The sequence below is a fragment of the Phocoena phocoena genome, chromosome 4 (assembly GCF_963924675.1).
Source record: "Phocoena phocoena chromosome 4, mPhoPho1.1, whole genome shotgun sequence".
In the NCBI taxonomy this organism is placed as follows: domain Eukaryota; kingdom Metazoa; phylum Chordata; class Mammalia; order Artiodactyla; family Phocoenidae; genus Phocoena; species Phocoena phocoena.
The window spans coordinates 74,900,520-74,926,019 of record NC_089222.1 but is presented as its reverse complement, the minus strand read 5'-3'; the positions used below and the strand labels follow the sequence as shown (position 1 = coordinate 74,926,019).

Below are 25,500 nucleotides of genomic sequence, written 5' to 3'. Positions count from 1 at the left end.
CTTGTAGGTGAAATGGCACAACAAATTCTTATGTTTGAGTTTTCAGGATCACACTCTCTTCCCTGATGTCCGTTAGTAGGCTATGGAATATTCATTAGGTTTGATGCTCCTAAGTTACAGAATGCCTGTATCTTAGTAAGTTCTATGGTGATGCAGTCATTTAATATCAGACATGCAAATAATAAATTAAGAAAGTAGTAGTTTGCTGTCTTTGGACTTCTAATTTCAAAGGAAAAAAATCTACTATTAATCAGTAGTTGATTTATTAATTCTTAAATACACGCTTTCTTCAGATTTTACAAAATAAATTATAGTTTTTTTTCCATTACAAATTAGTTTTAAAGAACAAAATTACAGAACTTCCCTGGTGGCACAGTGGTTAAGAATCCACCTGCAATGCAGGGGACACGGGTTTGATCCCTGGTCCGGGAAGATCCCACATGCTGCGGAGCAACTAAGCCTGTGCACCACAACTACTGAGCCTGTGCTCTAGAACCCGTGAGCTACAACTACTGAGTCTGTGTGTCACAACTACTGAAGCCCACTTTGCAACAAGGAGAAGCCACCGCAATAAGAAGCCCACGCGCAGCAGCGAAGACCCAACGCAACCAAAAATAAATAAATAAATATTAAAAAAAGAACAAAATTACATGTTTCCTAATATTTCCTTAGGATCTATGCCCAGAGGCAAAATTGTTATAAAACTTGCTGATATACAGCAACTATATATAATTTTTAAACAGAGAAGGGCAATTTCTCTCAAAGAAATGACAATATTTTGATAAAACAAATACACAAACTAATATTTACAATGAATAAGTTAAAGTATTAATAAGTAGAAATAAAAGATATAAAATGTATTTGAAAATATAAAAACCATATAATGAGATACAATTATGTAATATTTGGTACTGTTATTAACAATCATATGGTTTACCTGATAGCATCCACTCCCCCAGTCTGGGTAACTCAGCTTCCTTTCACACTTTTCCATGACAAATGCTGATTTCTGAATTAGACAAACTGAATGAGGTCCATACTTTTCAGCACCATAGTTTTTAAAAAGGTCTGAAGCAAATCAGAAAAGTTTTCTTTATTAAAAATTGACTTTGGGCTCAAAGAATAAGAAATTGAAGTATTCCACTCTTATAATTAAAAGTTGCTTTAAAAATAAAACATGTTTCATGGAAATTTTCAATTAAAAAAAATCAAGACAGAGGGTTCCAAACTCAAACTGCATTCTCAATAAAGCAATTAGTAGGATAATTATTATATCAGAAACAAGAGATAAAATTGGGCCTAAAGCAACTAAGTTAAATATATAGAGGAAATGGCACTAAGAGTCACCTTCAATGGTGTCCTAAATAGGAGTCACTTCCCAAGTGACCCAGATAGGATGAGGCCAAGTGATTTATATAATGAAGATTTTTTTGGAGTGCTGCAACTTTTGCAAGACGTTCTTGTAGTTTCAACTTATGCCATCTCCTGGAAGTCAATAAATGACAGGTTGAGCTGGTCTTAGACTAAGCACAAACCTACAGAGGTATGGGGCAGACTAAATGACCCCTAACTAGCTAATGGACAAAGGAATGAAGTCCTTAAAGTCTAGAAATTAAAAAAAAAAAAAAAAAAGCCTAGGAATAATTTTCTCTCTTTGCACTTAATATAAGTTTCACCTTTTGAAAGCAGAGTTCAATTAGCCCATTTTGAAATATTATAAAGATAAAAATTTTATGTCAGTTTAAAAAATCTTAATTGTATAAGCTAAGAAATAAAATGTAAAACAATAAAACAGAACTTTATATTTCTTTATTTATGAATATTTCAAAGTCTTCAAAACACATAGTGATCATTGTCAAAAAAAAGAAAAGAGGGGTCAGGCCAACCCTGAGGCCAAATCCTGAGAAATACCTGTTTCTATAAAGAAATTTTTATTGAAACAGAGCTATACTCATTCACTTACATATTATCTGTAACTGCTTTCACACTTAACAGCAGAGCTGAAAAGTTGCAACAGAGACTGCATGACCCATAGAGCCTAAAATATTTACTATCTTGCTTTTTATAATAAATATTTGCCAACTCCAGCTCTAAAACATTAAAATGTGATATCTTTGGCAAACCCATAATTGACAAATATGTGCATTTCTTTTGCTGTAACATGCAACTGTTGCGTAGTTATGTCATTAGACATTTATTAAGTAGGTGTGATGGGAAAAAAATGACTGTACAAATCCAGTTACATCTGCCAGGTTTAAGAATAAAAGGAAAAAAATTATGGAAATTTTAATTTTAAATGATTTAGTCTGAAATAAAGTATGGAATGGGGGCGAGGAGGAAAGGACCAGGTTGAAAATTTTGATGACCACAGGCAGAAAAACTACTAATTGCTCTTGATTAACAAATCAGATGTGAGAACATTTTGTTTACAAAGGTGGTTAGTATGAGCTATAACTACTATTGCTGAATATCCAATTGCCATACTGTTTATTTCCTTGATGACCTGTTCATTTACTAAATGGGAATAAATAAGATGGCAATACTAGCCATGGGACAACAGTATTATTCTGATATCTGGAGAATGACACGTTATGTCTAAATTACATAAAATGCACACTCCTCAGGAGAGGAAAGAATAGGATACCTAATACGATTTAATAAAAAGAGTTCTGCATTGGAGGATCTTGCACTGACATCAATTAAACATATTACTTAGTAGCTCTTCCCTCATCTGTGAAATTCAATAATATCTTCTCTATGTCTCTTGTCAGGTTTTTAGAAGAACAAAATGAAATGATAAAAGTGAAATTGTTTTGCAAATGAAAAGTGTCATGCAAATATAAGGTATTACTAAACGGTAGTGTGTGTACACACATGTGCAAGTATATCTAATAGCTAACAATCCTTTCTATGTGTTGTAATTCTAAGCACTTACTGTATTAATTCAGTTAATTCTCACAACTCTATGACAGGTATTATCTCTTTTGTACAGAGGAGAAAACTGAGGCACAGAGAAGTTACTTTGAACAGGTGGATAGCAGTGGAACCACAACATAAACTCAGACAATCTGGCTCCAGGGTCTGTATCCTTAACCACTATTTTGTATTGCTGATATATACTTTTAATATATATATAACATTTAATTTCACTAAACTACTAACCTGGTTGATTTTCCAATACTCTACAATCTGAGCTGCGCTGATATTCACCACTTAAATGCCAACTGAATTCCTGACTGAAAGGGCAGTAGTCAGCAATTTCTACTGAACCACCATAATAAGGTAGATCTTCTGCAGGTACTCCACTGAGTTCATCAAAGTACTGCAAAGAAAAAAATATTAGGAAGGCAGGAGAGTAAGAAACATTCTATATAATCAAAACAAAGCCCACAGGCAATTTATAGCAACCAATTAATGCTGTATAACACAAAGAAGATATTAATCTATTTTTTTCATACATAGTACAACACAAAGATAGTTAATATCCTACCTGAGGGGTATTTTGAGGTTGTTGTAGTTTTAGAAATAATCAAGCTAAGTAAATTAGTCTGTTTTTTATTAGATGACAAATTTGACTAATGTTTTAAAAGGATGAATAGGAATAGTTTTAAGAGCTGACAAAACACAAAACTAATGCATAGAATTAAGATGTTTTAAATTTAATGTACTTCAAGTGTTTTTAGAATTTATATGTTGTTTTGACAAACTTGAAAAACCATAAGAAAATGAATGAGATCATATATATAAAATACTTTGAACACCAAAGGAACAAGGTACCAGATAAATTTTAAAGATTTCACATTTTAAATTATATTACTAAGAGTAGAAATATATAGTTGCCATCTTCTGGTGTCTAAAGCACTCAGTGTGGCCATAAACATATGTAGGAAGCTCAAAATTTAGCAACAATCACTTTAAATTCACTTCTGAGATATCATTTCTGACTAATGGGTCCTTTGTCAATGGCAGGCAGAGCTGAGGCTTTTTTTAGAAATAGCCACTTCAACAAAAAACTTAAAGGTCAAATCAGAGATTCAGACTGGACACATGGGACCATTTCCTTCACCTTTCAGATCTCATTAGGCAAACTTTTCTAAAGCAGAACTTTCAAGTCTTCTAATTAACTGGACTACAGTACCTTACTCTATTTTATTTCCTTTTTAAAAAAATTTTTTATTTTATAATGGGTGTAGTTGATTAATAATGTTGTGTTAGTTTCAGGTGTACAGCAAAGTGATTCAGTTATACATGTATCTATTGTTTTTCAAATTCTTTTTCCATTTAGGTCATTACAGAGCATTCAGCAGAGTTCCCTGTGATATACAGTAGGTCTTTATTGGTTATCTATTTAAAATATATCAGTGTGTACATGTCAATCCCAAACTCCCAATCTATCCCTCCCCCTCCCCCTTCCCCCCTGGTAACCATAAGTTCATTCTCTTAAGTCTGTGAGTCTGTTTCTGTTTTGTAAATAAGTTTAGTTGTATCATTTTTTAAAGATTCTGCATATAAGTGATATATTTGTCTTCTTCGGTTAGTTTCTTTCTTTAAAGAACCTTGTTTTTGATATAAAGACGAAGACTTTGGAAATAATTAAAAAGAAAATACAAACAATTTATAAAAAAACAGATCAAAATAGGGACTTCCCCAGTGGTCTAGTGGTTAAGACTCCATGCTCCCAATGCAGGGGGCCCAAGTTCGAACCCTGGTCAGGGAACTAGATCCCACAAGCCACAACTAAGACCCAGTGCAGACAAATAAATAAATAAATATATATATATATATTTTAATAGATCAAAATAAATATTCTAAATGTCTCTTACCATTACTACAAGACATTACTAGATATTAATTAATTGCTATCAATTAACACGTTGGTTATAAAGAAATGGAAGAATTCTTCAGTTTTTTCTAACTTACAGAAAACAAATGGGGGCTTATAAATTGAAAAACTTAAGAGAATTCACTCTTCTAATTCAAAATGGAGACTTCTTTTTAAAAGGCTGATTCCTGAAACCGTGCCCCAAACAAGTGTTACCTGGTACTCCTGAGGTAAAGGTTTCGGAAACTTCTGCAAATTACACACTGCAACTGCTCTCTGGTCCTGTCTGCAAGTTAACTGCAATGGATTACTTCTGAGCGTGTTACAGTAAGGGCTCAGCATTTGTCTCCTGTATACAAAGATAAAACACCATGGTATCAAACTCTGAACAAGATATTATAAGTCTACTCTAGAGTCTGTCTTTTCCATTACAATTTCAATATGTTTTAATACCTTAAAACTAATTGCCAAACCAGCTGTAAGTTATAAACTTACTTTTCAAAGCATAAAGGAAATGCTTAATGTAGGTGTGAGGATTAATGCTAGATATATGACTATTTCACTGTTATTAAATAAGGTCCTATTTATCTCTTTCTCCACTTTTGCCATAAAATGGAGTCCCAAGGCCCCTAACTAGTCTCCCTTCTTCTCTCTACCTTTCAGAGTCTTCTTACATTTGTTTTATTTATAATGTCTAGGGGTTTTAGTTGTACTTAGAAGGAGGAATAGGAAAGAGTACATCTACATCTTCCCAGAAATGGAAGTAGGACTTGCATTTTTATATTATTTTTAAAAAAAGGTTTCCCGGGGGAGTTCCCTGGTGGCCTAGTGGTTAGGATTCTGGGTTTTCACTGCCATGGTCCGGGTTCAATCCCTGGTCGGGGAACTGAGATCCTGCAAGCTGCACATGGCACCATAAAAAAATTCCCCAGGTGATTGTGATGCATTCAGACTAAGGAACTATGTTGGGGAATAATATGATGTTGTATCCCGCAGGCTTGCAAGCCTGGTAGATGCCCAGCCTCCAGACTGAAGAAAGAGCGCAGAGACAGTGACAAAGACATCAATGGTTTATTCTTACACATCTGAAACAAAAGCATCCTGGCGTGACACCCCACCGTGTATGGCAGACTGCAGGCAGGACATGGCAGCAATCTTCCCTACTCAGGGGAGAAAGGGGCTACCATTTATGGGGGAACTGATGTCAGGTGGGCTCATCAGTTACCAGGGAAGCCAGCAGCTGGGGTGGAGGCAAGCACGTAGGCAGTTACTGATTAAGCCCTATAATTCAGAGAATTGGATAGTCGTGTGAATGAAGCAGGGACTGGTCGAGCAGATGAACAGAGAGCAAGAGGACAGCCATCTTGAATGGCCTGACCAGATACCTTTTATTTGGCATTTTATGATTAACAGAACTTTCAAATAGTATATAATCTCATTATTTCTAAAAGGAACCCTCCAAAGTAGACGTAGTATCTTCATTTTACTGATAAGTAAAAAGTTTGAGACAATTAGCTTGCCCAAGATCATACAGCTGATGAAGGACACAGCTGAGACTTCAATCTCTCTCTCCAAGGCCAGTGCCTTGCTCATCACAGAAGTACCTGGTGATGGGTACTTGTGTTAAAGATGTTATTCTTATCTTTTGTCATCTGGGCTAGGCCTCAAAGCAGTTTAAATCACTCATAGTTTCTACTAAGGAGTCTGACGTCTGAGTTATAAGCCTGCTGTGAGAAAGCTGCTCCTAAGCAGTAGCAGGAAGCACTGCAGTTACTTTGGGGACAGCTAGTTAACTCCAGCACTACAACCTGATCTGCCAGTGTAGCTGTTCCCAAATGTTGCTGCACATTAGAATCAACTAGAGAGATTTTTAAAGTCTCCATGCCCACCTTGCACCCCATACCAATTGAATCAGAATGTCTGAAGGCAGGAATCAGGCATTAGTATGACTCATAAAAGGACAAACTGATAATTTGAAATTCATCAAAATTAAAAAACTTCTGCTCCACAAAAGCCATATTAAGAGAACTAAAAGTCATATTGGCATAAGACACGAAGAGACATCTCACCCAAGAGGATACGTAGATAGCAAATAAGTACATGAAAAGATGTTCAACATCATTAGCCATTAGGGAAATGCAAATTAAAACCACAATGATATATCACACTACCTTTCAGAATAGCTAAAATAAAAAACGGTGACGGGGGCAGAGTCAAGATGGCGTACTAGGAAGATGCGGAATTTTCGTCTCCTCACAACTAGGGCACCTACCAGGCTCCCAGGGGGCACCATGGAGACCTAAGAGGATGGGAAGAAACCCCAGTGACTGGGTAGGATGTGGGGCGTGGGGGAAGTGACGGGGGAGGAGAAGTGGAGGTGGGATGGGACTGGCACCCCTGACAGGCGGCTGGGGAAGGGGAAGGGATCCCACACCCCAAGGGGGAAACGGGAACCACTGGGAGAGCAGAGGATCAAAAGGGAGCGTGGCCAGGTTTCCCCTGCCCACCTGGACCCCCAGGAACCTGTTGAGAACCCAGGCCTGATCCTCTGCCCACCTAGGCCCCCTCCAGCCACAAGGGTCCTGAGGGAGTGGGAGGGAGGGAAGGGGGAGCAAAAGTAAAGGCTGGACCTACGGGACGGGCAGCCCTGAGGGGTGGATGGGGGAGGGGAAGGATTTCCTACACCCAGCGGGACCCACCCACAGTTAGGGGTCCAGCCCGATGGTGGACAGCCTGGGGGAGACAGTGGGGGAGGGGTGCAAAGGAACAGAACGGAATGGGGCCAGTGCTTTCCCTGTCCACTTAGGCACCGGGAAGCCTGCTGGGCTCCCAGGCCTAATCCTCTGCCCTTGGAGCCTCCCTCCTGCCACACAGAGCCCAAGCCCCGCCCCTACACCCCCACCCAGAGCCCCACGTCTACACTCGGAGACCCCCTCTGAGACCCCCTCCAATGGCGCTGGGCCTAAACCCCACCCACACACCCTCACGCAGGGCCCTACATCCAAACTCGGGAACTCCACACTCCAGAGGTCCTCCTTTCCATGTGCTGCCTCTCCCCTTCTGGGCAGGTCCTAAGCAGAGGCCCCCGTCCCATGCTCAAATTTCACCCCCCACCCTTCTAGATCCTGCCCCACCCTAAACTCCGCCTCTGCCTAAGTTCCACCTCTACCTCCCCAGCCTAAACTGTGACCCCATAGCCAAGGCTTTTTTTTTTTCATCTTTTAGATTGGGGTTCTGTTTTACCTTGTTGATTCACTGTTGTTGATTCTTTTATATTTTTCCTAATAAAGCTTTTATTTTTCTTATTTTATTTTATTCTTTATACTTTGTTAATGATCTCTCCTTTTGGCTTGTTGCTCCCCTCCCTTTTTCTTCTTTTTTTTGCTATGGTTTTATTTTACCTTGTTGCAGTTGTTTCAATTATAGTTTTATTTTTCCTGATGTATTTTTATCTTTCTAATTTTATTTTGTATTTTATTCTTTAATATTGTACCGTTCCTTTTTTTCTTTCTTTCTTCCTTTTTTTTTTTTTACTGTGCCATGAAGCTTGTGGGATCTTGGTTCCCAGGACAGAGGTCGGGTGGGAGCTCTGAGTCCAAACTGCTGGACTAACAGAGAACCTCAGACCCTAGGGAATATCAATCAGAGTGAAGCCTCCAGAAGGTCCTCATCTCAGCACCAAGACCCAGCTCTGTCTAACTGCCTGCAAACTCCAGTGCTGAATGTCTCAGGCCAAACAAACAGTAAGACAGGAATAAGCACCACCCATCAAAAAAAACAAAACAAACAAAAAAAAAGAAATGACAAAAAAATATGTTACGGAAGAAGGAGCAAGGTGAAAACCTACAAGACCAAATAAACGAAGAAGAAATAGGAAACCTACCTGAAAAAGAATTCAGAGTAATGACATTAAAGATAATCCAAAATCTCGGAAACAGAATGGAGAAAATACAAGAAACATTTATCAAGGACCTAAAAGAACTAAAGAGCAAGCAAACAGTGATGAACAACACAATTACCAAAACTACAAATACTCTGGAAGGAATCAGTAACAGAATAACTGAGGCAGAAGAACGGATAAGTGAGCTGGAAGACAGAATGGTGGAAATAACTGCCAGGGAGCAGAATAAAGAGAACAGAATGAAAAGAATTGAGGACAGTCTGAGAGACGTGTGGGACAACATTAAACGTACCAACATTCGAATTATAGGGGTCCCAGAAGAAGAAGAGAAAAAGAAATGGTCTGAGAAAATATTTGAAGAGATTATAGTCAAAAACTTCCCTAACATGGCAAAGGAAATAGTCAATCAAGTCAATCAAGTCCAGGAAGCACAGAGAGTCCCATACAGGATAAATCCAAGGAGAAACATCCAAGACACATATTAACCAAACTATCAAAAATTAAATACAAAGAAAAAATATTAAAAGCAGCAAGGGAAAAGCAACAAATAACATACAAGGGAATCCCCATAAGGTTAACAGCCGCTTTTTCAGCAGGAACTCTGCAAACCAGAAGGGAGTGGCAGGACATATTTATAGTGATGAAAGGGAAAAACCTACAACCAAGATTACTCTACCCAGCAAGGATCTCATTCAGATTCGATGGAGAAATTAAATTACCTTTACAGATAAGCAAAAGTTAAGAGAATTCAGCACCACCAAACCAGCTTTACAACAAGTGCTAAAGGAACTTCTCTAGGTAGGAAACACAAGAGAAGGAAAAGGCCTACAATAACTAACCCAAAACAGTTAAGAAAATGGTAATAGGAACATACATATTGATAATTACCTTAAATGTAAATGGATTAAATGCACCAATGAAAAGACATAGACTGGCTGAATGGATACAAAAACAAGACCCGTATATATGCTGTCTACAAGAGACGCACTTCAGACCTAGGGACACATACAGACTGAAAGTGAGGGGATGGAAAAAGATATTCCATGTAAATGGAAATCAAAAGAAAGCTGGAGTAGCAATTCTAATATCAGACAAAATAAACTTTAAAATAAAGACTATTACAAGAGAAAAGAAGGACACTACATAATGATCAAGGGATCAATCCAAGAAGAAGCTATAACAATTGTAAATATTTATGCACCCAACATAGGAGCACCTCAATACATAAGGCAAATGCTAACAGCCGTAAAAGAGGAAATCGACAGTAACACATTCATAGTAGGGGGCTTTAACACCCCACTTTCACCAATGGACAGATCATCCAAAATGAAAATAAATAAGGAAACACAAGCTTTAAATGACACATTAAACAAGATGGACTTAATTGATATTTATAGGACATTCCATCCAAAAACAACAGAATAGAGGACGGCTTGAAGATGGCGGAAGAGTAAGACGCGGAGATCGCCTTCCTCCCCACGGATACACCAGAAATACATCTACACGTGGAACAACTCCTGCAGAACACCTACTGAAGGCTGGCAGAAGACCTCAGACCTCCCAAAAGGCAAGAAACTCCCCACGTGCCTGGGTAGGGCAAAAGAAAAAAAGAAAAAACAGAGACAAAAGAATAAGGACGGCACCTGCACCAGTGGGAGGGAGCTGTGAAGGAGGAAAAGTGTCCACACACTAGGAAGCCCCTCCGCGGGCGGAGACTGCGGGAGGCGGGGTGGGGGGGGAGCTTCGGGACCGCGGAGTGGTGCACAGCGACGGGTGCGGAGGGCAAAGCGCGGAGATTCCCGCACAGAGGATCGGTGCCGACCAGCACTCACCAGCCAGAGAGGCTTGTCTGCTCACCCGCCGGGGCGGGCGGGGCTGCGAGCTGAGGCTCGGGTTTCAGTCGGAGCGCAGGGAGAGGACTGGGGTTGGCGGCTTGAACATAACCTGAAGGGATTAGTGCACCACGGCTAGCCGGGAGGAAGTCCGGGGCAAAGTCTGCACCTGCCGAAGAGGCAAGAGACTTTTTCTTCCCTCTTTGTTTCCTGGTGCGCGAGGAGAGGGGTTTAAGAGTGCTGCTTAAAGGAACTCCAGAGACGGGCACGAGCCGCGGCTAAAAGCGCGAACCCCAGAGACGGGCGCGAGCTGCGGCTAAAAGCGCGGACCCCAGAGACGGGCGGGAGACGCTAAGGCTACTGCTGCCGCCACCAAGGGGCCTGTGTGCGAGCACAGGTCACTCTCCACACCCCTCTTCCGCGGAGCCTGTGCAGCCCGCCACTGCCAGGTTCCCGGGATCCAGGGACAACTTCCCCGGGAGAACGCACGGCGGGCCTCAGGCTGGAGCAATGTCACGCCGGCCTCTGCCGCCGCAGGCCCGTCCCGCACGCAGTGCCCCTCCCCCCCCCCACCCCGGCCCGAGTGAGCTGGAGCCCCCGAATCAGCGGCTCCTTTAACTCCGTCCTGTCTGAGCAAAAAACAGACGCCCTCCAGCGACCTACACACAGAGGCGGGGCCAAATCCAAAGCTGAGCTCCTGTGAGCTGTGAGAACAAAGAAGAGAAAGGGAAATCTCTCCCAGCAGCCTCAGAAGCAGAGGATTAAAGCTCCACAATCAACTGATATACCCTGCATCTGTGGAATACCTGAATAGATAAGGAATGATCCCAAATTGAAGAGGTGGACTTTAGGAGCGAGATCTATGATTGTTTTCCCTTATCCTCTTTTTGTGAATGTGTACGTGTAGGCTTCTGTGTGAGATCTTGTCTGTATAGTCTTGCTTCCACCATTTGTCCTAGGGCTCTATCCGTCCATGGTTTTTTTAAAAAAATTTTTTTCTTAATAATTTTAATTGTAATAACTTTATTATACTTTACCTTCGTTCTTTCTTTCTTTCTTTCCTTCCTTCCTTCCCTCCTTTAGACAACGAATCACCCCAAATTGAGGAGGTGGTCTCTGAGAGCAAGATTTATGATTTTTCCCCCTTTACCTCTTTTTGTGAGGGTGTATGTGTATGCTTCTGTGTAAGATTTTCTCTGTATAGCTTTGCTTCCAACATTTGTCCTAAGGTTCTATCTGTCCCTTTTTTTTTTCTAAATATTTTTTAATTCAATAACTATATTATACTTTATTTTATTTTTACTGTATCTTCTTTCTTTCTGTCTTTTTTCCTTCTTTCCCCCTTCCTTCCTTCCTCCCTCTCTCCCTCCTTTATTTCCTTCTTTGCTTCTTCCTTCCTTCCTTCCTTTCCTCCTTTCCTTCTTTCTTTCCTCATACTTCTACTAATTCTCTCTACTTTTTCTCCCTTTTATTCTGAGCCGTGTGGATGAAAGGCTCTTGGTGCTCCAGCCAGGAGTCAGGGCTCTGCCTCTGAGGTAGGAGAGCCAACTTCAGGTCACTGGTCAACAAGAGACCTCCCAGCTCCACATAATATTAAACGGCGGAAATCTCCCAGAGACCTCCATCTTAACACCAGCACCCAGCTTCACTCAACGAGCAAGCCACAGTGCTGGACAACCTATGCCAAACAACTAGCAAAACAGGAACACAACCCCACCCATTAGCAGAGAGGCGGCCTAAAATCATAATAAGGCCACAGACACCCCAAAACACACCACCAGACGTGAACCTGCCCACTAGAGAGACAAGATCCAGCCTCATCCACCACAACACAGGCACTAGTCCCCTCCACCAGGAAGCCTACACAACCCACTGAAACAACCTTAGCCACTGGAGACAGACATCAAAAACAACGGGAACTACAAACCTGCAGCCTGCAAAAAGGAGACTCCAAACACAGTAAGATAAGCAAAATGAGAAGACAGAAAAACACACAGCAGATGAAGGAGCAAGATAAAAACGCACCAGACCTAACAAATGAAGAGGAAATAGGCAGTCTACCTGAAAAAGAATTCAGAATAATGATAGTAAGGATGATCCGAAATCTCGGAAATAGAATGGACAAAATGCAAGAAACAGTTAACAAGGACCTAGAAGAAATAAAAATGAAACAAGCAACGATGAACAACGCAATAAATGAAATTAAAAATACTCTAGAAGGGATCAATAGCAGAATAACTGAGGCAGAAGAACGGATAAGTGACCTGGAAGATAAAGTAGTGGAAATAACTACTGCAGAGCAGAATAAAGAAAAAAGAACTGAGGACAGTCTCAGAGGCCTCTGGCACAACATTAAACGCACCAACATTCGAATTACAGGGGTTCCAGAAGAAGAAGAGAAAAAGAAAGGGACTGAGAAAATATTTGAAGAGATTATAGTTGAAAACTTCCCTAATATGGGAACGGAAATAGTTAATCAAGTCCAGGAAGCACAGAGAGTCCCATACAGGATAAATAGGAGGAGGAATACGCCAAGACACATATTAATCAAACTGTCAAAAATTAAATACAGCTGATCTCTCGGCAGAAACCCTACAAGCCAGAAGGGAGTGGCAGGACATACTGAAAGTGATGAAGGAGAAAAACCTGCAACCAAGACTACTCTACCCAGCAAGGATCTCATTCAGATTTGATGGAGAAATTAAAACCTTTACAGACAAGCAAAAGCTGAGAGAGTTCAGCACCACCAAACCAGCTTTACAGCAAATGCTAAAGGAACTTCTCTAGACAAGAAACACAAGAGAAGGAAAAGACCTATAATAATGAACCCAAAACAATTTAGAAAATGGGAATAGGAACATACATATCGATAATTACCTTAAATGTAAATGGACTAAATGCTCCCACCAAAAAACACAGATTGGCTGAATGGATACAAAAACAAGACCCTTATATATGCTGTCTACAAGAGATCCACTTCAGACCTAGGGACACATACAGACTGAAAGTAAGGGGATGGAAAAAGATATTCCATGCAAATGGAAACCAAAAGAAAGCTGGAGTAGCAATTCTCATATCAGACAAAATAGACTTTAAAATAAGGACTATTAAAAGAGACAAAGAAGGACACTACATAATGATCAAGGGATTGATCCAACAAGAAGATATAACAATTGTAAATATTTATGCACCCAACATAGGAGCACCTCAATACATAAGGCAAATACTAACAGCCATAAAAGGGGAGATCGACAGTAACACATTCATAGTAGGGGATTTTAACACCCCACTTTCACCCATGGACAGATCATCCAAAATGAAAATAAATAAGGAAACACAAGCTTTAAATGACACATTAAACAAGATGGACTTAATTGATATTTATAGGACACTCCATCCAAAAACAACAGAATACACATTTTTCTCAAGTGCTCATGGAACATTCTCCAGGATAGATCATATCTTGGGTCACAAATCAAGCCTTGGTAAATTTAAGAAAATTGAAATTGTATCAAGTATCTTTTCTGACCACAACGCCATGAGACTAGATATCAATTACAGGAAAAGATCTGTAAAAAATACAAACACATGGAGGCTAAACAATACACTACTTAATAATGAAGTGATCACTGAAGAAATCAAAGAGGAAATAAAAAAATACCTAGAAACAAATGACAGTGGAGACACAACGACCCAAAACCTATGGGATGCAGCAAAAGCAGTTCTAAGGGGGAAGTTTATAGCAATACAAGCCCACCTTAAGAAGCAGGAAACATCTCGAATAAACAACCTAACCTTGCACCTCAAGCAATTAGAGAAAGAAGAACAAAAAAAACCCCAAAGCTAGCAGAAGGAAAGAAATCATAAAAATCAGATCAGAAATAAATGAAAAAGAAATGAAGGAAACAATAGCAAAGATCAATAAAACTAAAAGCTGGTTCTTTGAGAAGATAAACAAAATATAGATAAACCACTAGCCAGACTCATCAAGAAAAAAAGGGAGAAGACTCAAATCAATAGAATTAGAAATGAAAAAGGAGAAGTAACAACTGACACTGCAGAAATAAAAAAAATCATGAGAGATTACTACAAGCAACTCTATGCCAATAAAATGGACAATCTGGAAGAAATGGACAAATTCTTAGAAATGCACAACCTGCCAAGACTGAATCAGGAAGAAATAGAAAATATGAACAGACCAATCACAAGCACTGAAATTGAAACTGTGATTAAAAATCTTCCAACAAACAAAAGCCCAGGACCTGATGGCTTCACAGGTGAATTCTATCAAACGTTTAGAGAAGAGCTAACACCTGTCCTTCTCAAACTCTTCCAAAATATAGCAGAGGGAGGAACACTCCCAAATTCCTTCTACGAGGCCACCATCACCTTGATACCAAAACCAGACAAGGATGTCACAAAGAAAGAAAACTACAGGCCAATATCACTGATGAACATAGATGCAAAAATCCTCAAAATACTAGCAAACAGAATCCAACAGCACATTAAAAGGATCATACACCATGATCAAGTGGGGTTTATTCCAGGAATGCAAGAATTCTTCAATATACGCAAATCTATCAATGTGATAAACCATATTAACAAATTGAAGGAGAAAAACCATATGATCATCTCAAGAGATGCAGAGAAAGCTTTCGACAAAATTCAACACCCATTTATGATAAAAACCCTGCAGAAAGTAGACATAGAGGGAACTTTCCTCAACATAATAAAGGCCATATATGACAAGCCCACAGCCAACATTGTCCTCAATGGCGAAAAACTGAAAGCATTTCCACTAAGATCAGGAACAAGACAAGGTTGCCCACTCTCACCACTCTTATTCAACATAGTTTTGGAAGTTTTAGCCACAGCAATCAGAGAAGAAAAGGAAATAAAAGGAATCCAAATCGGAAAAGAAGAAGTAAAGCTGTCACTGTTTGCAGATGACATGATACTATACATAGAGAATCCTAAAGATGCTACCAGAAAACTACTAGAGCTAATCAATGAATTTGGTAAAGTAGCAGGATACAAAATTAATGCACAGAAATCTCTGGCGTTCCTATACTAATGATGAAAAATCTGAAGGTGAAATCAAGAAAACACTCCCATTTACCATTGCAACAAAAAGAATAAAATATCTAGGAATAAACCTACCTAAGGAGACGAAAGACCTGTATGCAGAAAATTATAAGACACTGATGAAAGAAATTAAAGATGATACAAATAGATGGAGAGATATACCATGTTCTTGGATGGGAAGAATCAACATTGTGAAAATGACTCTATTACCCAAAGCAATCTACAGATTCAATGCAATCCCTATCAAACTACCACTGGTATTTTTCACAGAACTAGAACAAAAAATTTCGCAATTTGTATGGAAACACAAAAGACCCCGAATAGCCAAAGCAATCTTGAGAACGAAAAAAGGAGCTGGAGGAATCAGGCTCCCTGACTTCAGACTATACTACAAAGCTACAGTAATCAAGACAGTACGGTACTGGCACAAAAACAGAAAGATAGATCAATGGAACAGGATAGAAAGCTCAGAGATAAACCCACGCACATATGGACACCTTGTCTTTGATAAAGGAGGCAGGAATGTACAGTGGAGAAAGGACAGCCTCTTCAATAAATGGTGCTGGGAAAACTGGACAGGTACATGTAAAAGTATGAGATTAGATCACTCCCTAACACCATACACAAAAATAAGCTCAAAATGGATTAAAGACCTAAATGTAAGGCCAGAAACTATCAAACTCTTAGAGGAAAACATAGGCAGAACACTCTATGACATAAATCACAGCAAGATCCCTTCTGACCCACCTCCTAGAGTAATGGAAATAAAAATAAACAAATGGGACCTAATGAAACTTCAAAGCTTTTGCACAGCAAAGGAAACCATAAACAAGACCAAAAGACAACCCTCAGAATGGGAGAAAATATTTGCAAATGAAGCAACTGACAAAGGATTAATCTCCAAAATTTACAAGCAGCTCATGCAGCTCAATAACAAAAAAACAAACAACCCAATCCAAAAATGGGCAGAAGACCTAAATAGACATTTCTCCAAAGAAGATATACAGAATACCAACAAACACATGAAAGAATGCTCAACATCATTAATCATTAGAGAAATGCAAATCAAAACTACAATGAGATATCATCTCACACCAGTCAGAATGGCCATCATCAAAAAATCTAGAAACAATAAATGCTGGAGAGGGTGTGGAGAAAAGGGAACACTCTTGCACTGCTGGTGGGAATGTGAATTGGTTCAGCCACTATGGAGAACAGTATGGAGGTTCCTTAAAAAACTACAAATAGAATTGCCATATGACCCAGCAATCCCACTACTGGGCATATACCCTGAGAAAACCAAAATTCAAAAAGAGTCATGTACCAAAATGTTCATTGCAGCTCTATGTACAATAGCCCGGAGATGGAAACAACCTAAGTGCCCATCATCGGATGAATGGATAAAGAAGATGTGGCACATATATACAATGGAATATTACTCAGCCTTAAAAAGAAATGAAATTGAGTTATTTGTAATGAGATGGATAGACCTAGAGTCTGTCATACAGAGTGAAGTAAGTCAGAAAGAAAAAGACAAATACCGTATGCTAACACATATATATGGAATTTAAGAAAAAAAAGGATGTCATGAAGAACCTAGGGGTGGGACAGGAATAGAGACGCAGACCTACTGGAGAACGGACTTGAGGATATGGGGAGGGGGAAGGGTGAGCTTTGACAGGGCGAGAGAGAGTCATGGACATACACACACTAACAAACGTAGTAAGGTAGATAGCTAGTGGGAAGCAGCCGCATGGCACAGGGATATTAGTTCGGTGCTTTGTGACAGCCTGGAGGGGTGGGATAGGGAGAGTGGGAGGGAGGGAGACGCAAGAGGGAGGACATATGGGAACATATGTATATATATAACTGATTCACTTTGTTATAGAGCAGAAACTAACACACCATTGTAAAGCAATTGTACCCCAATAAAGATGTTAAAAAAAAAACAGAAATATAGATCAGTGGAACAAGATAGAAAGCACAGAGATAAACCCACACACATATGGTCACCTTATTTTTGATAAACGAGGTAAGAATATACAATGGAGAAAAGACAGTCTCTTCAATAAGTGGTGCTGGGAAAACTGGACAGCTACATGTAAAAGAATGAAATTAGAACACTTCCTAACACCATACACAAAAATAAACTCAAAATGGATTAAAGACCTAAATGTAAGGCCAGACACTCTAAAACTCTTAGAGGAAAACATAGGCAGAACACTCTATGACATAAATCACAGCAAGATCCTTTTTGACCCACCTCCTAGAGAAATGGAAATGAAAACCAAAATAAACAAATGGGACCTAATGAAACTTCAAAGCTTTTGCACAGCAAAGGAAACCATAAACAAGATGAAAGACAACTCTCAGAATGGGAGAAAATATTTGCAAATGAATCAACTGACAAAGGATTAATCTCCAAAATATATAAGCAGCTCATGCAGCTCAATATCCAAAAGCAAACAGCCCAATCCAAAAATGGGCAGAAGACCTAAATAGACATTTCTCCAAAGAAGATATATAGATTGCCAACAAACACATGAAAGGATGCTCCACATCACTAATCGTTAGAGAAATGCAAATCAAAACTACAATGAGGTATCACCTCACACCAGTCAGAATGGCCATCATCAAAAAATCTACAAACAATAAATGCTGGAGAGGGTGTGGAGAAAAGGGAACACTCTTGCATTCTTGGTGGGAATGTAAATTGATACAGCCACTATGGAGAACAATATGGAGCTCCTTAAAAAACTAAAAATAGAACTACCAAATGTCCTAGAAAACCCACTACTGGGCATATACCCTGAGAAAAGCATAATTCAAAGAGTCATGTACCACAATGTTCACTGCAGCCCTATTTACAATAGCCAGGACATGGAAGCAACCTAAGTGTCCATCAACAGGTGAATGGATAAAGATGTGGCACATATATATAATGGAATATTACTCAAGCCATAAAAAGAAACAAAATTGAGTTATTTGTAGTGAGGTGGACGGACCTAGAGTCTGTCATACAGAGTGAGTCAGAAAGAGAAAAACTAATACCGTATGCTAATACATATATATGGAATTAAAAAAAAAAGTGGTTCTGAAGAACCTAGGGGCAGGACAGGAATAAAGACACAGACATAGAGAATGGACTTGAGGACATGGGGAGGGGGAAGGGTAAGCTGTGACAAAGCGAGAGAGAGGCATGGACATATATACACTACCAAATGTAAGGTAGATAGCTAGTGGGAAGCAGCCGCATAGCACAGGGAGATCAGCTCGGTGCTTTGTGACCACCTAGAGGGGTGGGATAAGGAGGGTGGGAGGGAGACGCAAGAGGAAGGGGATATGCGGATATACGTATACATATAGCTGATTCACTTTGTTATACAGCAGAAACTAACACAACATTGTAAAGCAATTATACTCCAATAAAGATGTTTAAAAAAAAAAAAGACAATACCAAATGCTGGTGAGCATGTGGAGAAACTGTTATTCCTCATACATCGCTGGTTGGAATATAAAATGGTATAGTCATTCTGGAAAAGAGTTTGGCAGTTTCTTACAGCACTAAACTTGCAACTACCGTATTACACAGTGATTGCACTCCTAGGCACTTATTCTAGAAAAATGAAGATTTATGTTCACACAAAATCCTGTACACAAAAGTTTATATCAGCTTTATTCACAATAGCCAAAAACTAGAAACAACCCAGATGTCAACATGTGAATGGTTAAACAAACTGTGGTATATCCATATCATGGAATATTATTCTGCCATAAAAATGAGCAAAGTTTTGATATACACAACTGGGTGAATCCTCAGAAAATTATGCTGAGTGAAAAAAGCCAATCCTAAAAGGGTATATACTGTTATGAGTCCATTTATATAACATACTTGAAATGACAAAATTACAGAAATGCAGAACGGATCAGTAGTTTCCAGGGGTGGGAGGGAAGTGGGTATGGTTACAAAAGGTCAATAGGAGGGATCCCTGTGGTGATCCAAATATTTTGTATCCGACTGTATCAATGTCAATATCCTGGGTGTGATATGTACTACAGTTTTGCAAGATGTTACCAATCAAGGAAACTGGATAAAGTACACATGAGATCTCTATTTTTTCTACAACTGTATATGAATCTACAATTACCTCAAAAAGTTTAAAAATATATACATTTGTAAATAAATGAGTGCGTGTGTGTGTGTGTGCATTTCCCCCAAAATTGGAGACTGTAGTTTTTAAAAAGCTTGCTAGGTAATTATGAGATGGATCCAGATTAGAGAACCACTATTCAAATGTTGCTTTATGTTTTTGATACTGAATCAATAGTTGCATCTATGTTTATGAGTGAATTCTCTGAAGAAAACAAATAAGAATGCTAGAGTATGCAAAATTTTGCAATATATATATTTATGAATTACAAGGTAAACAGAAATGTTTTATGGCTCTGGTGCTCACACTGTAGATTCTTTTGGTATATGCTTTAAAACAATACTGTGGCTACTTATTATGATATTATCATAAAGAACTGTAGATGGTTTTCTACACATTTTGAAATTGAACTGTTTAGACCACATTTTGAAAATAGGGACACTATAGGCTCTGGATAGAGAACAAAATCAGGAATAAACTGTGTCATCAAAGACATTAGGAGGAAATGCATCCTTACTTTTGTCTCTGCTGATCAATCCAGAATTTACAGCTCCTCCTGACAAAGTCACAGCCCAATCCTCGGCCCCAGTCTAACTTCTCAGCCATGCTGTAATTAGCTTTATACCAGCTGTGGAAATAATTGAAACAAAGCACTTTATATTACTGTCATTTAAAAAACAACTCCAGCATACCAATTACAAATCTCAACAATGAGCAAACTAGAACCTCAAAAAGGACTTTGGTGACCATCCCCACAGATGAGCATTTACAAACAAAGTCCTTGCTGCACAGGATCACTGCAGCAGGGACTGTGAAATTTTAGTCTTGAGGAAAATATGAGTACTCGAGGGTGCTTTTACATTTGAAAAAAACCAAACCAAACCAAACCAAACCGTGTTCCCACTGTAATTTTCAAAGATGATATAAGTCACAGAGGAGAAAATGATTAAGGTGTGAGACAAGGAGAATAAAGGGCAAAGACACAAAGAGAATGAGAGAAAAAGAGAAGGGAGTAAACTGAAGAACAAAAGTAGAATTACTAGTTGTCTAGCCTTTACCTAATCTGATCCAGTTGGCCCTAGTTTCTTGCTTCCCTGGCCTTGAATTTGTGATATTCTATCAATATGGCTCCTGCTTGTGACTAAACATTACACCATTATAATAAGACAAATGAATACTATGGCTAATACATTAAAAATGTTCCAATTTCAGAGAAAAACCACAGTGATTTATTGATACTTTCCTGGCAAAATTAATCAAAGGCAATGAACCTACTTTTAGTTTTTCTTCTTTATTCTTAATGACAAGATTAGTTTACAAGTTATAAAGCTATACAAAATAGCTTCTTTCATGCTTGTATTATATCTTCTCCCCTTAGAATTACCAAAACAGTAATAAATACACAGGCTCAAAAGTTGAGGGAATGATAAGAATCATCCCCTCCACTCTAGCACTTCCCACAAAATCTAACAACAGCAGAAATATGTAACATAGCATCTTTCAAAACCTTCTCTCCTTTCAAAGAACAGAACACTGAGAGAGAAACTGAAGAAATAAAGCCTGGCACTCCAATACCAAAATGCCTGAAACCTCTGCAGCTACAGTGTAAGTCACCTTAATTAGCTAACTTGGTATCACAGCAGGTCAAGCTGCTCGGATAGTAACAGGTGCCCTCAATCTTGCACACTAGCAAGTATTTTAGCAGTGCCTAGGTAAGGAAGTCCTTCTCCCAAAGGATAAAATATAATGTAATTAGATTCCCTTAGGAATTACCATATCTAGTATAGGTTGACGAGTTCAAAGCATAGTATCAACACTGTCATTAAATCATCTGCTAGGCACTCCAGCTACATTTCTTGAAACCTCCTTCATGTTTTCTTTGCAGTTCTTCCTGTACTATTAGTCAACAGTTATTAGGCACTTCTTATGTGCTAGGCACTTTGCTAAGTGTAGCTAAGGCTACAGCAGTGAATAAACACTTTCTGCCCTTGTGAACAATATAATCTAGTGGGGAAGGCAGATAACAAAAAGAAAATTACAAGTGTGATAAGTAGGACAGGGGTTAAGTACAAGGTGATAATAGGAGCACACTGATAGGGAAACCTAAGCTAGTCTGGGGAATTAGGAAAGGTTTTTCTGAGGAAGCAACTTTAAGCTAAACCTAGAAGGGTGAGCACAAGTTAGCTGAGGGAGCAATTAGAAACAAGATTTCTTGGTGGCATTAGTGGGTTGTGAAATCAATTTAGTGGATCTTAATCAACGTTTCTTTCACTCTCTCTTTTAAAATCAATAGAATACATCTGTAAAAAAAATTACATATTAAAATAAAAGATTAAAAAATAAAATCAATAGAAAAGAGGACTACATTGTAGATAGTAAGGGTAAATATTGTTTCGTGAAACTTTGAATGATTCAGTTGTTTTTAATTAATTAATTTTGGGCTGGACTGGGTCTTTCTTGCTACGCGCGGGCTTTCTCTAGTTGTGGTGAGTGGGGGCTACTCTTCATCGTGGTGTGAGGACTTCTCATGGCAGTGGCTTCTCTTGTTGTGGAGCATGGGCTCTAGGCATGTGGGCTTCAGTACTTGTGGCGTGCGGGCTTCAGTAGTTGTGGCCTGCGGGCTCAGTAGCTGTGGCTCATGAGCTCTAGAGCGCTAGTTGTGGCGCACAGGCTTAGCTGCTCTGCGGCACGTGGGATCTTCCCGGACCAGGGATTGAACCCATGTCCCCTGAATTGGCAGGCAGATTCTCAACCACTGTGCCACCAGGGAAGTCCCGAATGATTCAGTTTTACATGTAATAGCTAATACTTAATTGGCCCTTACAATGTGCCAAGTACTCTATTAAGGAGTACTTGGCACATTGTAACTCATTCAAGGCTCATAAAACTCTATGAGGTAGATATCACTTTTTATCCCTATTTTATAGAGGAAAGAACTGAGGCAAGGATACAACTAGTAAATGGCAGAGCTGGGATTTGAATCTAGGGTTCTGGCTTCAATGTTTTTGAGCTTTTAAAAAGAATGGAAATATAATTCACATACCATAAAATTTACCCTCATAATGTGTACAATTCAATGTTTTTAGTATATTCACAAGGTTGTGCAACCATTACCACGATCTAATTTCAGAACATTTTCATCACCCCCAAAAAAACTATGTACCCATTAGCAGTCACTCCTTAGTCCCTGGCAACCACTAGTCTATTGCCTGTCTTTGTAGGTTAGCGTATTGTGGACCTTTCATAGAAATGGAGTGTGGTCCTTTGCGTCTGGCTTCTTTCACTTGGCATAATATTTTCAAGGTTTATACGTCTCATAGCATGTATTAGTACTTCATTCCTTTTTTTAAACATTTTTAGAGCAGTTTTAGGTACACAGCAAAACTGAATGGCCAGTACAGAGTTCCCATACACCCCCTGCCCTGCAACACACATACCTTCCCCCTACTATCAATATACTGCAACAGAGTGCTACATTTGTTACAATCAATAAACCTACATTGACACGTCATCATCACCTAAAATCCATAGTTTATATTAGGGTTTACTGTTGGTGTTGTACATTCAATGAGTTTGGACAAATATATAATGACATGTAGCCATCATTATTCTGTACAGTATCATACAGAATAATTTCATTGTCCTTAAAACCCTCTGTGGTCTGCTTGTTCATCCCTCCTTTCCCTTAACCCCTGGCAAACACTGATCTTTTTACTCTCTCCATAGTTTTGCCTTTTCCAGGATGTCATAAAGTTGGAATCATACAGTATGTAGCCTTTTCAGATTGGCTTCTTTCACTTAGCAATATGCATTTAAGGTTCCTTCATGTCCTTTTATGGCTTGACAGCTCATTTCTTTTTAGCTCTGAATAATATTCCATTGTCTGGATGTACCACAATTTATTTATCCATTCACATACTGAAGGACAACTTGGTTGCTTCCACGTTTTGGCAATTATGAATAAAGCTGCTATAAACCTCTGTATAGAGGTTTTTTTGTAGGCCTAAGTTTTTAATCCATTTGATTAAATACCAAGTAGCATAATTGCTGGGTTGCTATGGTATGAGTATGTCTGGTTTTGTAAATCAATGCCAAACTATTTTCCAGAGTGGCTGTATCATTTTACATTCCCATCAGCAGTGTATGAGGGTTCCAATTTTGCCACATCAATATTTGCCATTGTCTTTTTTTTTTTTTTTCTTTTTTTGGGCTTGCTGCATGGCTTGTAGGATCTCAGTTCCCTCACCAGGGACCGAACCTGCACCCTCGGCAGTGAAAGCGTGGAGTCCTAACCACTGAATTTCCTGCCATTGTCTTTTTTATTATAGCCATCCTAGTGGGTGTGAAGTAGCACTGTGGTTTTCATTTGCATTTCCCCAATGATGCTGAGAATCATTTCATGTGCTTATTAATCATTTGTATATCTTTAGAGAAATATCTATTGAAATCCCTCACCAATTTTATTTATTTATTTGTTTGTTTGTTTGTACGCAGGCCTCTCACTGTTGTGGCCTCTCCCATTGCAGAGCACAGGCTCCAGACGCGCAGGCTCAGCGGCCATGGCTCACGGGCCCAGCCGCTCCGTGGCATGTGGGATCTTCCTGGACTGGGGCACGAACCCGTGTCCCCTGCATCAGCAGGTGGACTCTCAACCACTGCACCACCAGGGAAGCCCCCTCACCAATTTTTAAATTGAGTTGTCTTTTTATTTCGAGTTGTAAGAGTTCTTTATATATTCTGGGTACTAGATCCTTATCAGATAGATAATTGGCAAATATTTTCTCCTTTTGTGAGTTCTTTCCACTTTCTTGATAGTGCCCTTTGAAGTACAAGTATTTAATTTTGATGAAGTCCAATTTATCTATTTTTTCTCTGGTTGCTTGTGCTTTTGGTGTCATATCTAAGAAATCACTGCCTAATCTAGTATCATGAAGATTTACACCAATATTTCCTTCTAAGAGTTGTATAGTTTTAGCCTTATATTTAGGTCTTCAATCCATTTTGAGTTAATTTTTATATATCATGTGTGGTAGGGGTTCATTCTTTTGTATATGGATATCTAGTTGTCCCAACACCATTTGTTGAAAAAACTATTCTTTCCCCATTAAATGGTTTTGGCACCCTCGTCAACATCTTTACTCTTACCATTATATATGTATGTGTGTACTTTGGTGGTGATGTATTTCTCACTGTGAGAGACACCATGCCTAAAAAACTTCTAAACAACATTTTGCAGAATGTGTGAAGGGCTTTGGGCAGTAGAAAGGACCACCTGAGATGCAGGGAGACATTAAAAAAAGGCAACTATAGTAATCCAAGGAAAAGATAATGGTGGCCTTGATAAATGTGACCCAAAAAGTAGACAGACTCCTGGGATACTGAAGAGCTAAAAATTAAGCAAGATTTATGATTGATTAGATGTGAGAGGTAGGGAGAGGGAGTTGTCAAGGATGATTCCCAGGTTTCTGGATGGAAACATGATAATGTCTTTTACTGGGAGAAGAAACTTAGCTAATCTACACTGAAGTCTTATGGATTTATGAAAATTAATTTCCACATCTACAATTTAAAAATGCTGCCAGATACTTAGAAACATCTGGCTCATTTTTCTCTTGCACCAGAAAAAGGAAGAAATGCTTTAAAATTCACCAGTGCCGTGGTTTCACTAGTCACTCACACACTCCACAGTGCTTTTATATCCTACTGGTA

The 25,500-nt window shown here is 39.1% G+C and overlaps 1 protein-coding gene across 2 annotated transcripts in view; it reads right to left on the bottom strand.

The window, feature by feature from the left end:
* Positions 1-25,500, bottom strand: part of LMLN (leishmanolysin like peptidase) — a 77,750-nt gene that overhangs the window by 9,786 nt on the left and 42,464 nt on the right. The window contains exons 12-15 of one of the 2 annotated variants that reach the window (XM_065876550.1): positions 20,309-20,419; positions 5,039-5,171; positions 3,163-3,322; positions 938-1,068 (exon numbers count right to left, since the gene is read on the bottom strand). In XM_065876550.1, coding sequence (XP_065732622.1) covers positions 938-1,068; positions 3,163-3,322; positions 5,039-5,171; positions 20,309-20,419 — 535 coding nt within the window. The remainder of the gene's footprint in view (positions 1-937; positions 1,069-3,162; positions 3,323-5,038; positions 5,172-20,308; positions 20,420-25,500) is intronic. The other variant, XM_065876551.1, reaches the window with a different exon arrangement.